The sequence below is a fragment of the Anguilla rostrata genome, chromosome 18 (genome assembly GCF_018555375.3).
Source record: "Anguilla rostrata isolate EN2019 chromosome 18, ASM1855537v3, whole genome shotgun sequence".
NCBI classification, from domain to species: Eukaryota; Metazoa; Chordata; class Actinopteri; order Anguilliformes; family Anguillidae; genus Anguilla; species Anguilla rostrata.
This window is the reverse complement of record NC_057950.1, coordinates 14,859,747-14,871,828: the sequence shown is the minus strand read 5'-3', so window position 1 is coordinate 14,871,828 and position 12,082 is coordinate 14,859,747. Positions and strand designations below refer to the sequence as shown.

The 12,082-nt window shown below is 37.6% G+C and overlaps 1 protein-coding gene across 5 annotated transcripts in view; it reads left to right on the top strand.

Annotated features, from left to right (window-relative positions):
- The first annotated feature begins 1,850 nt into the window (after positions 1–1,850).
- The window catches only part of LOC135245014 (ligand-dependent corepressor-like), a 37,620-nt gene continuing 27,388 nt past the window's right edge, over positions 1,851–12,082 (top strand). Inside the window, exons 1-2 of one of the 5 annotated variants that reach the window (XM_064317763.1) lie at positions 1,851–2,003; positions 9,378–9,443. In XM_064317763.1, coding sequence (XP_064173833.1) covers positions 1,907–2,003; positions 9,378–9,443 — 163 coding nt within the window. In that variant the 5' untranslated portion in view covers positions 1,851–1,906. Of the gene's footprint in view, positions 2,004–9,377; positions 9,444–12,082 lie in introns of those variants that run through there. The other 4 variants (XM_064317759.1, XM_064317762.1, XM_064317761.1 and 1 more) reach the window with 4 other exon arrangements.

Below are 12,082 nucleotides of genomic sequence, written 5' to 3'. Positions count from 1 at the left end.
TTTTCAGAGTTTCTTGCAGAAATAATCACAATGACCACAGGCTCCCAACTCTTATGAACATTAATTCTGTACCTTCTGACCTTGTGTACACAGACAGAATTCACGAACAACTTCACACATCCACTCAATAAAGCCCTACATGTGGGTGATTTTGTGGGGGGTTTTTTCTCTCCTTCTTTTTCCTGCTAATTATGTCATCTCAAATGCTCCAGTACCACAATCACAAATTCTGCCCATTAGAGATTTAGCTGCATCAGCTAATAACAGCATTGGATCTTGGAATTAGCCAATTGCTTAGGATACTCGGATGCACACACAAAATGGACAGGTAAGTTTTTTTAAAAACGTTGCAGTTGCAATTTTTGATTAGTGTGGAAACTAGGTTGCTTGCTGACTAATAATTGCCAAAAAAAGAAAACTGTTGCTTTTTCAGCTGTATAATCTTTGTGGGAAACCCATTTATATTTCTGAAATGCATTTTCTGTCATTTCACACGCAAATCCTACATAATATTTTTTCATGACTAGGGATGGGCATTGTTAAAATAATGAGCAAACAACATTAAAGAACATCTTTTTATTGCAAAGGCACGTCCCATTGCTTGAATCCTTATGGGTAAAATACAGTCATACTTTATACAGTTTTGCTTTTGGAATTTTGACTGAGTTCAACATTCCCTAGCTTGCTAACGACACCTGTTGTCAGGGGTACTTACCGGTACACCCAGGAACCAACATCGGACCAGGGAGTCATTGAGGTGCAAACTACCAGAAAATTCAACCAAATAGAGACTACATCCAGAGATCCACAGGCCTCTGTTAAGGTAGTAGGTGTTAGAGTTCATGACACCGCCTTTCAGAAAAGACTGAGTAATTATGGCTATCATGGAAGGGTAGCCAGGAGAAAACCCTTTCTCTCACAAAAAGAACATTGCACAGCATGATTTAGATTTGCACAAATGCACCTGAATTAATCACAAGACTTCTGGAACACTGTGCACTGGAGAAACTAGTCCAAACTGGAATTACACACAAATTGCACAAAACTATTTTTGGTAAGGACCTAACATTGCATAATTGCAAGAACCTCATGCCAACGGTCAAACGTAGTGGTGGAGGGATGGAGATTTGGGGCCATTTCCATCCACAGGGCCAGGACTCTGCATAATCAGTGCATTCTAGAAGAAAATGTGAGAAACTCTGTATGACCATGAAGCTTGGCTGAAAGTATTTATCATGCAAGAGGAATGATCGCACACCAGTAAACCTACAATTGAATGGTCGGGAATACCTCAGTCAAACTGAAATGTTGTGGCAGGCCCATAAGAGAACAATGCTAAATGAATACACTCACATCACATCAATGAGCTGCAGCGGTTTTATCTGTGTCCCTTTTTTCAATTACAATATTTCTGTTATAGTTTACACAGAAAGTTTGGAATGGGATTTTTACAAAACACTGCAATAATATTCCCTTTTAACAATAGTCCTATATTATTGTATAGCCTTATAATGAAAGTTTGGAGTGGAAATTTTACAAAACGCTGCAACGATATTTTATTCCAAGATATATGGAATCCCACTTTTGTCTAAATGAAATAGATAAATATGCCTTTATGAACATCATCATGAAATAAAACTGTCATTGTTAAATGAAAAGTGCCATGAAATTAAAAAAGAAAAGGAAAAGGAGTTATGTTAGTTATGTTTAATAATAATGAATTGAGTAATTACATTTTCACTATCGCGTTCATAGGCGAACCCCGCTACACAGGGGGAACGAACAATGAAGTCATATTTAGCTGGCGCGCAGACCATGGGCGTTCGTCCAACAAACAAAATGGCTAATGACGTGTACGTTTTGACGCAACCACAACGTGCGCGCCCGCGGGAGGGGCCGATAGAAAATGGCGAGTCTGTGCAGGAGGCAGCAATGCACGATCGAAAGGCGCGGCTTTCGGCAGGAACTTGATTCGTGGCGACATAAACTCATTCACTGTGTAGGTAAGCCATTTTCACATTTTAAGTAGAACTTGCTACCGATCGAATGTGTGCAGGATTTAAGGAAATAGACTTTGTTTCTTCATGGTTGCTCCGAAAAATTCTGCTTCCAACCGTCGGGAGCAGCACGGAGCGACTTTTTTTTGTCTCGCGCGGCTGTTCATTTAGTCAAGCTTCCTCCCCCAGCTGTTGCATGAAAACATTGGCATCATTAATTTGCATTTCCACATTGGCATCATTTGTGGAAGCGAATGGTGTGATTTATATATTCACTAATATATTTGCCATACAATAAAACGTGCCAGTCTCAGTTTAATCATACTTTGCCTTGGGTGATTATCAAACAGAGGGTGTAACGCGTGAACAGCATGATTCGTGCCTCCGCCAATGATAGTAGGTCATCTGCTTGGGTGCGCGCTACGTATAATTGTATTTTTGTGGGGGAGGGCAATGCGCGTTTCCTTCCTCAATCGAATAAGCACTTTGGGTGCGCGCATTACTGCAATGGAGATTCGTGAAATAATTCTGTCGTCTAGGAATGGTAATTAGATGTATTAATTCAGTCTGTATGCAATGTGACATCGTCAACCCAAATGTCAAGTGCAGCTACTTCCTGTCGTCCCCCATTTTATTTTTTCAGCAAGCAAACTAACATTTTTGCTAGCTTGAGGGCTGCTAACCGGATACGTTTTCCGAGTTCGCAAGGTACATTTTATTCGTTTGTGCAGGTAGTTAGCTAGTTAGGCTAAACGTGTTTTTTCTCAATGCAGCCAGTTTGCTGGGTGGGTAGCAGCAGTTTTTTGTCTGTAGAAATTGAATTTTCTAACTTCACTCTCAACTAAAAAGCAAGCATCAGCTAGTTGAATGGATAACCAAAGCTGATTGGCAAACTCGCTGTTGTTAAATGTCTGCAGCCTAACGTTACATTTTTGTAATTCAATGTGAGCTAGCATAAACCCGGAAGCTAGCTACATTCACCACCTCAGCATTTGGCTTCGTGCAACTTTTCAGTAGCTGACGCTTGCGAATTTAATTTATTAGTGTAACAATGTTTACCCAGCTAACCGTATTTGAATGATGGGAGTCAAAAAGTTAAACGAAGAGCCAAATTCCCAAAGCAAACAAATTAGTTTGTGCCAAAATATTGAATGCATAACGTAACATTGTCTAGACACATAGCAACGACATTCCGTACTTGTATGCGCAACCAGTGAGGGTTTGTTATTTTTCTCTAAAATGAAAATGACCTTGTGAAATTGTTTCATCTACACTTGGTAACGTAAACATGGTGTGTAGACAGACAGCGATTTTGAGATTAGGTGGTGGCAGTGAAAATTCAGTTGTTTTCCTGAACAGTCATCTGTAGCCATATGCATCGTACATGGTTCAAAACATTACAAAAAAGTATGTTGTGTTTTATTTACCCACGTGTAGCTATTCAAAAACATATGCGTACGCAATGACTATGCCTGTGGTCCTCAACTTAGGCCTTATTTGTAGCTTTTGCTATCACTCAATGTTGGAAGTGCATTCCAAATATAGTACGTCTTTGGCTTGTTTTACAGTACCATGTTGGTCTCAAATCTTCTTTTTCTCTTGAATCTTTTCACTGCCATCTGTACAATATTGCTACCTGTAGATGTAGGCTATATTTGAAAGGGGGTGGTGGTTGTATAGAAATGCATTAGCCATTTCTCAGCATTTTTTTTTTTTTTTTGGTTAGCCTTCAACAGAAGTAAAGTGCAATAGAAGAACCCAATTTCCAACTAGAAGCACAAGTGCCCTGATTCAGAACAATTGTAGAGGGATTTGTAAAGAAATTTTGAATGACATGTAATCAAAGATTGCCCCAAATTTTGAACCTTAAAAAATAGGCTGCATCAGACAGTTGGTTGTTACACTTTAAATACAGAACAGCTAAACCCAAAAGAATACTGAGGTCTTTATAAAAAAATTCTATATCCAAATTCAGCACAAAATGTTCTGGTTAGGTTTTCTCTTGACTACTAGAGAATACAGTCTTGTTGGTATGACCCCAGGCTGGAAGAGTAGTCTGTTATATCCATCTTGACCCACAAATAGCTTTTGTTCTCCTACCATTCGCGCTTGTTCAGCAGAATTAATAATACGCCTTCTGAATACAAGATTTTTTGTAAAATGTCATAAGTACAAGAGAATGGTTTTGTCTATTTTTTGGTGGATGTAGTACCCATCCCCCAACATAATGAAATTCAGCCTACGTCCTTTTCTTTAGGTTGGTAATTCGACAGAAATATTCAGACAATGGAAGCATTTGGTGTTGCAGTTGAAATTTTATAGCAGCACAATCACTTCTATATGTGGGGTTACAGTTAGCAAACTGAATGCGTTTTTTCTTTTTGTCTTAAAAACATCAAACCTCTTGCATGAACTTGAATGGGCATGGCTGAATAAGCTGTCAGAACAAGCTTAAAATTCTCTGAAAGACATGGGTTAGACTTTAGAAAAATGGAAAATAAATATGGATGGCACGCCTGGATAGTGGTATTTACGCTTAAATGTTTTTGACAAAATATTCCATATTCCTAGCTTTAGACTGTACATGCCAGTTGCCAGTTGTTTAGACTGTAACTGCCAGTTGTCAGAAGCTTGATCAGTTGTTATCGCTTCATGTGGCACAAATCAGCCAAAGAAGAAAATTTTGTTCTGAGACCCCAAAAGATTTTCTGTATAATTTCTTATTGTTAATGGATCTAAACCCAGGATGACATAATAGTCTAACCAATGAAAGGCTCATAAAAACAGTCTTGGAAATGAGTAGTTTCATTGTGGCAACAAGTTTTGAAGTGGGATTTGGTTTTTTTTAGGCCATCTCAAGCAGTTTATGTTGATTAAAGACCTTTTATATTTACTGTGAGGAAACATGAGATTTATCATCTGAACAAACCCATTTAGCTAGACAATGACCTGCATCTTGATTGCTAGGGCTATGGGTAAAATGCAGGAATTTCTAAGTAGATGCCACAGACAGTAGAGTAATTAGCCACAAAAGTCACAAAAATATGTGATAGTATTGGAAATAGAAATGTACCTTTTCACTGTTCTGAAACTGCACATTTTATTAGTGGTTGGGTAAAAAAGCAAAAACACCTTTTCAAGCCCATTGATGTTTAAAAATATTCTTGAGCCCAGGCAGATGCCATGTATAGGCCTACGTCGCACTGAAACCAGTTACAAAGAAAGAGATCATTTATACTAGATGGGAAGAGATGGAAGCAGGATAAAAAGTTCATGTAACTGTATGTAAAGCCAAAATCATTGTTGTCTAGCTTACAACCCTCAGCACCCTTTAAAGTGGTGACCTCAAACTCAAATCCTGGAGGGGCACAGTGTCTTCTGGTTTCAGTACTGAAGTGCTTTATTCAAGTCACTTTGATCCGAGTCATTTTGATTGGTTAGAGTCAATGTAGCTACCTTGTTTCCAAAGACTGTAAATTGATTGATTGATGGGAAGCTGCAGCAAATTGCGGACTCTGCAGCCCTCTAGGAAGTTTGACATCCTCAGTTTAAAGTCTGTTCTGCAGAACCTGACCGAAGAAAGGAAGACTCAGTGATCTCAATGTTCTATTTCTTTTTTTATTTTACAGTCCACATTTAAATTAAAGAAATCTTTCATCTTTTCTGCTTACATGTAATCATTTTCTTCATTAATTTTTTATTATTATTATTATTATTATTATTATTATTATTATTATTATTATTATTCTGTATTGCATAAATCCAGAGGATGTGGTACCTGGAAAATTCACAACCTCACTGCTCCAGACAATACTGGGGCTTCATTTATAAAATTTTGTGTTGGTTCTACATTAAATGGTAGTGCATAAAAAGAAGTCCACAGTCAAGTGTCCTTTTCATGATTTATGAATACACTTCCATACACTCACCTGCATGCAGTTTTCTCTTTAGAAATCGCAGTCAACTTGAAATTTTGATACGATCATTGTATCCCGCCCCTTAACTCCCACAGTTAAAGATAAAAGTTTAATGGAATGCTCAGTGTGGTTATCAGCAGACTGGGTACTTTGATATTAAGTGAAAATAATTGAGTGCAATGGGTCTGTAGGACATTTATCTGCATTACACTACTTTGCCATCAGAGTTAACAATTCCCGCAGTCTCCAAAATGTGCGTAGGTTGTGTAAACGTGTGCACTTTTTGATGCTTTTAAAAATCCCAAATCTGTGGGGAAAGTGGCATATGAATTTTTTTGTGAGGCCAAATCAGCACAAGCAAGGTGTTCCCCAAAAGGATGTCGATATCAAGCGATGTCAGATGTTACTATAACTGTGGTTTTTGAGTTGTGCACATGAAAAGTAAAGTTCTGAGCTGTGTACCATGGCAATTTGGCCTCAAGTTTAGAGTTTTGCACCTTGTGCAACTTGGGTGCATAACCGCTGCATAACGTCCAATGTAGAATATGCATTTTTGTTCACTGCCTTTGAGAACAAATAACAATAAAATAATGGGTATTTAGAGCTGTCTAGTTCTCACATTGTGGTTCTGTTACTCTGACCCCAAAGAGACTTGCACTGACTTTCTTGTTGCAGCTGTTTTGGTACAATATGAAACTTTGACTTTCCAACATCAGACATTGCAACAAGCTTGTGGGTTGAACTTTATGTCCAATTTTTCCCAAACTTGCTTGATTGGGTTAAAATCTAGAGACTTTGCTGACCATTCCATCAGTTTAAGCTTGCCTTCTTGTTATATTTGCCTCAAGTATTTCTGACACTTAGAAGTTTTGGGTCATTATCTTAGTCTGTGATGAATGGCTGACCAATTAGTTGTTCACTAGATGGTATAGCATAGTGCTGAAGAATGCTATGGTGTCCCTGTTGGTTCTGCATACCAGTCACTCTATGCACATTGCCCGCTTTAGAACATGCAGATCTCCCCCCATGCTTCAGCAATGGAGGATGTCATAATGGAGAGAGATCCCTCTCTCCACCCCTCCTTTTGAGAGATTACATCAAGCTTCATCATACAATTGGGATTAATATCTACATTTAGTGCCCACTTTATATGGTGCACCTATCTTGTACTGGGAAGAAATAAGCGAAATAATGGGCAAAACTTCATGTGAAAATCATGTGATGAAACATGCACTTGAAGAGCAGTTGCTGTGTAATTTGTCATGGTAACTTGGAACTGAGTTAGTTTTTCGGCTGTGTGCTCATCCATCCCAGAACAGCAGTGCGTTTATTTGCAGGGGACAGAGGCTGCATTGTTTGTTTTACACTTTCCTGTCCTACGTCCTATGAGAGCCTATTTATGGTTGCAATGCTTGTTTTAAAGGATAGTTTACTTTTCAGTTTATTAGTATGTTTTCGGTTTTAGTGTCTTATTTTGGTAGTGTGCAGTTTTCCACAATTTGTAACGATTCTGATAATGTTTTATGCACCTGCATCATTGTTGAGTTTTTTGTTTGTTTGTTTGTTTAGATTTTTTCCTCCATGTCAGTATCTTCACAATGGCTTCTATGGGGCATATCAAGATACAGGTTTAATTAATCTCAGACAAGTCCTGTTTATCTAAACCTCTTATTTGGAAGTGAAGATGAATGCAAAAGTTGAATTCTATTAGCCAAAATTAAGTAAACATAATTCTATTTCAGTTAGCAGAATTGACCTGCCGTACTTACCTAAATCTATACTGTGTGCATGAAAATTTTATTTTCTCTGTGTCTGTGTATGGCGGTTAAAATAAATATGGGTGGCCATCAAAATGAAGAGACTGAACAACTTCGTAATAGTCCGATGAATAATCAGTGATTACAACAGGTCTATGATTTGGATTTTTAAAACTAACTTTTTGTGTGTGCAGAAGAGGTAAGTACAGTAAGTCAGTTCTGCAACTTGAAACAGAAATATTTGTACTTTTCATTTTGGGGAATAAATAAATTTTCATGTTCATTTTCACTTCCAAATAAGATGTTTAAATAAACTGGACTTTAAGGTGAATGAACCTGTGCCTTGATATGCCCCATAAACTGTTGCGAAGCCATGGACTTAGAGAAAAAACCTGGTCAATGGAGCAGATGAATAAAATACTATCAGAACTGAAAGGAATGATGGAAAATACTAAGAAAATAAGACCCATGTTAATAAAAAACTGAATTATCCTTTTATTCGGAAGCAGAAGACCTTGTGGCTTTTAGATTCATTCAGTGGCCAATTGATTAGGTATCTGCTCGTTCACGTGAATAGCCTGCTCCTCCATGCAGGGAGTCATGTGGCTGCAGCACTATATATATATATATATATACACAGCATGCATTCAGGGTGAAGAGGTTTAGTTGTTAGACCAAACATTAGAAATAGGCAAGGTGCCTGACCTGAGCAGCTTTGACCGTGGTTTGATTGTTTTTGGCTGACGTGCTGGTTCCAGCACCTCAGAAATGGCTGCGCTCGTGGGATTTTTACATGTTTACAGCCTCTAGAGTTCACAGAGAAAAACATCAAGTGAGTGACGGTTCTCTCTGCAAAAACACCTTGCTAATGAAAGAGGCCAGGGGAGAATGGGCAGATGCGGTCAACCTAACCGAAAGGCCATGAATGCTCAAATAACAGATGTTTACAACTGTGGTGTGCAGAAGGGCATCTGAATGGCTAACGCATCAAACACATTTACACTGAATTTACATTTTTAACATGCTATTAAAAGTTAAAATCGATGGAAATGAAGATTTAATTAAATTTCAAACAATTAGCCTACATTCGGTCTTTGGTCTTTTAGCTAAATACAGGAATTCGTTTTAAACATGACAAATTATTCAAATTAAAGTTATGCAAGTCAAATTCAATTTGTGAATTGTATACATACACATTTTTGCTCATAAAAATACAAAGTTGTTTTGATTTCTAAATTTGGCCCCCAACATGGTTCTGAGCATGTCCAGTGCCCACCCTCATTTGGAATAGTCAGCTGTCTGCAGTCAGAGCCGGACTGCTGATATAGGTGCATGTAGACACCCACGGTTGTCCTCCTGAATGCATGGTGTCTCCAGTCTGCTTCTTTGCTCATCACAGACTACAGTTAAGCTCAAATAGAGTTATAGAAATACCTTTCATATGCAGCTTCATCATGCAGTGCACAGATGCCTGCTGGTAGCAATCCCTTACCAACTGAAGCCTTACCCTAGGCAATGCCTTAATGAAATGAGCCATCCAGCAGCCATTTCTATGAGAACTGGGAAGTGTTTGGGTTGTATTTCATTTTCTTTCCATTCTCGTTTGTAGCTTTGGAGACTGTATTGTGAGCTGTAGCTTGTAGCTGTAGCATGATTTGATGATCCCTGGTTATTTTTGAGTAATGTTTTTTTCCCTCTCTTTACAGGTTTTGAAAGTATTTTGAAAGGGTTGTTTGGGCCAGGACTAGTAGATGATCTTACCTTATTCAAAGGTACGTAATGTAAATGTGTAAATGTGATATTTTGAAATATAAGTTGAAAGCATTTTTGAATTTTAGTGCAAATCATTACCATATATTTCAGCAGTATTCAGTATATTATTGTGTCATTCCACTGTCACCTAGCTGCACTGTAGCTTGATCCAACCCTGCACGTGATCCATCTTTTTAATATCAATGTGACATGGTTAACTTTGTAAATTCTATTTCTGTGCACTACAAATGGCTTGAACAGTTTCCCTGCTGCCATTTAGCAGTACTATAGAACAAAGTGAAACTGCTTTATTGAGCCGTCCTCTCCTTTTTTATTGTAGTTCATTATAAATGCGACAAGAAAATTATATAATTAAAAAAACTAAAAGTTGTGACACATTGCAGTGACAATTTTTGTTTTGACACTGTACTCCAGCACATTGGATTTGAAATGAAACAATGAGTATGAGAAGTGCAGGCTATCAGTTTTAACAGCTTTTTGTAAAAAGGGCTGTAATTCTTATATACATCGCTGGATTAAAGTTGGTAGTCTGCACTTTTTCTTCATATTCATTGTTTCATTTTAAATCCAGTGTGCTGGAGTACAGAGCCAAAACAACAAAAATTGTCACTATCCAAATACTTACGGACTGCACTATATATCAAACCATGTATCTACACATCATAACTGCCTGGTAATTCTTCTATTAAAACATTTTATCCTCAGTTTATAGTGTATCATTGCATCTAATTACATCTGGGCTATCAGTATCCTAGCATATAGAAACCAGGCTATATATGTGATCCTCTGGTAAAATTTAAACACCTACAATGTTGACCACTCTTGGTAAATGGGCCTTCCTCTCCTCTGTTCTGTACTGTCGAGTTTTCAAGAGAAGTATCCTTTTTTTTTTGCAATTATACCTGTCCTTCATTTCACAACTATTTTAGGGTTATAATAACAAAAGAAAACATTAACAGTCATTGCTATGGTCGTATTCTATGATCTTTCCTAGGTCAGCAGTTCCATGGTCACATGTCAGATTTTTTTCTCTGCTAGCCTGGTGAAAGCACAGTAGTTCAGAACTTAAATTCACGGAGTAGCGGTGTTTTCCTCCGTCACATAAACCAAGATATGCGTCACACACGGTCACGTGATTGCGCTTAATCCCAGGAGCTACAGCATTGAATGGAAAGAAAACGTATTAAAAACAACACTTGTTTTACATCAGATAACTTGGTTTGATCAACACTGAGCTAGCTAAGCATATAGGCTATGTGCAATATTTATTCAACAAAGTATGGTGTGCTTTGTTGTACTGTGTTGTCTCCCATCTCATTACATAGGCATTTGAATGAAGACCACTTCATTACAAATGATAGCTGCAGTTTTGAAGCAAGTGGAGTTGATGATTAGCTAGCTATCCATGATTGAAAACATGCTGTTAGACCATTTTGACACACATTCAAATTAAATATTAATTTGAAGTGACAGCAAATCTTGCTACTTGACTAGAGGGGGGCTAAAATGAGTGTCTATGTTCCATATTAACTTGATATTGATTCTTACCCTAAGAGCAGTTTGATATATGTGGGCAATTTAAGATAATACAGGAAAATACAGTGTACGGCAGTGGCCAAAAACATTTTCCAACATGCAATTGCCAAATATTTAACTTACCTCTGTAAAATCATAGGTGCTTATTTATATGGCACTAAATTTGTCAGAGCATCCTAGAGTATGCTAGGCATGCTAAAAAATGTTCTGATTGGCTGAGCCAACTACTATTGTCACAGATGGTGGAGAGAACTGTGGGAGAAATGGTGTATTATATTGGCAACATTACATAAAGTGCATGGGAGAGCATTCCAGTTCATCTTGGTATAGCCTTCACCCTAAGTTTGAAACCGTGAAGGATACAGGTAATATTCTTTTCATTCTGATCAGACAATGCTTCTACAGATTGTATTCCCCCTGGAAGCTCAGTCTTATTTTAAAGACTTCTTCTTTGATGTTTTTATTTGATTTTTTTGTCTAACCCTGAGTTGAGTTTTGCACCACACTGCACAAAAACATACTGAAGAACCTATTTGACATCCAGTCTCACTGTCTCTCCAAATATTTCCATTGTGCATGGTCTTCATGAACTAGCAGGTTACTGGTGTTTTAACAAAGTAATAAAAAGGCTGTTTTGCATGGGGATTGCATTTTATATTCTGTGCACATTTTCTTAAATATAAATGTTCCAAAGTATTAAACAACACTGATATTTTCCTGGATTTTTATAAGCCTAAACAGGGTTTTTCCTGCATTGAAATGTCTTGGGCTTAAGTGTTTTTAAAGCTGCATAAACCGCCTAGGAGAAATTGCACGAAAAAACACCTGTAAAAACGATTAGAAATGATCTGTGCATTTACTGGTGTGATTTCGTAATTAATGATACTGCATATTTTTTGCTGTCAAGTTTAGGTGCAACCTTAGTCATGCAAAATGAACTAGGGCAATTGTTGCTTTATTTATGCCACACCTGCTTTTTAACATTTATTTATACACTTTGTGTCAAAGTTACAATTTAGTGTTGCAAATATACAATTTATCTGTACTTTTTAACATTGTTGAAAGTAACACAATGTGTTGTCCCTAACTAGACCTATAGAGG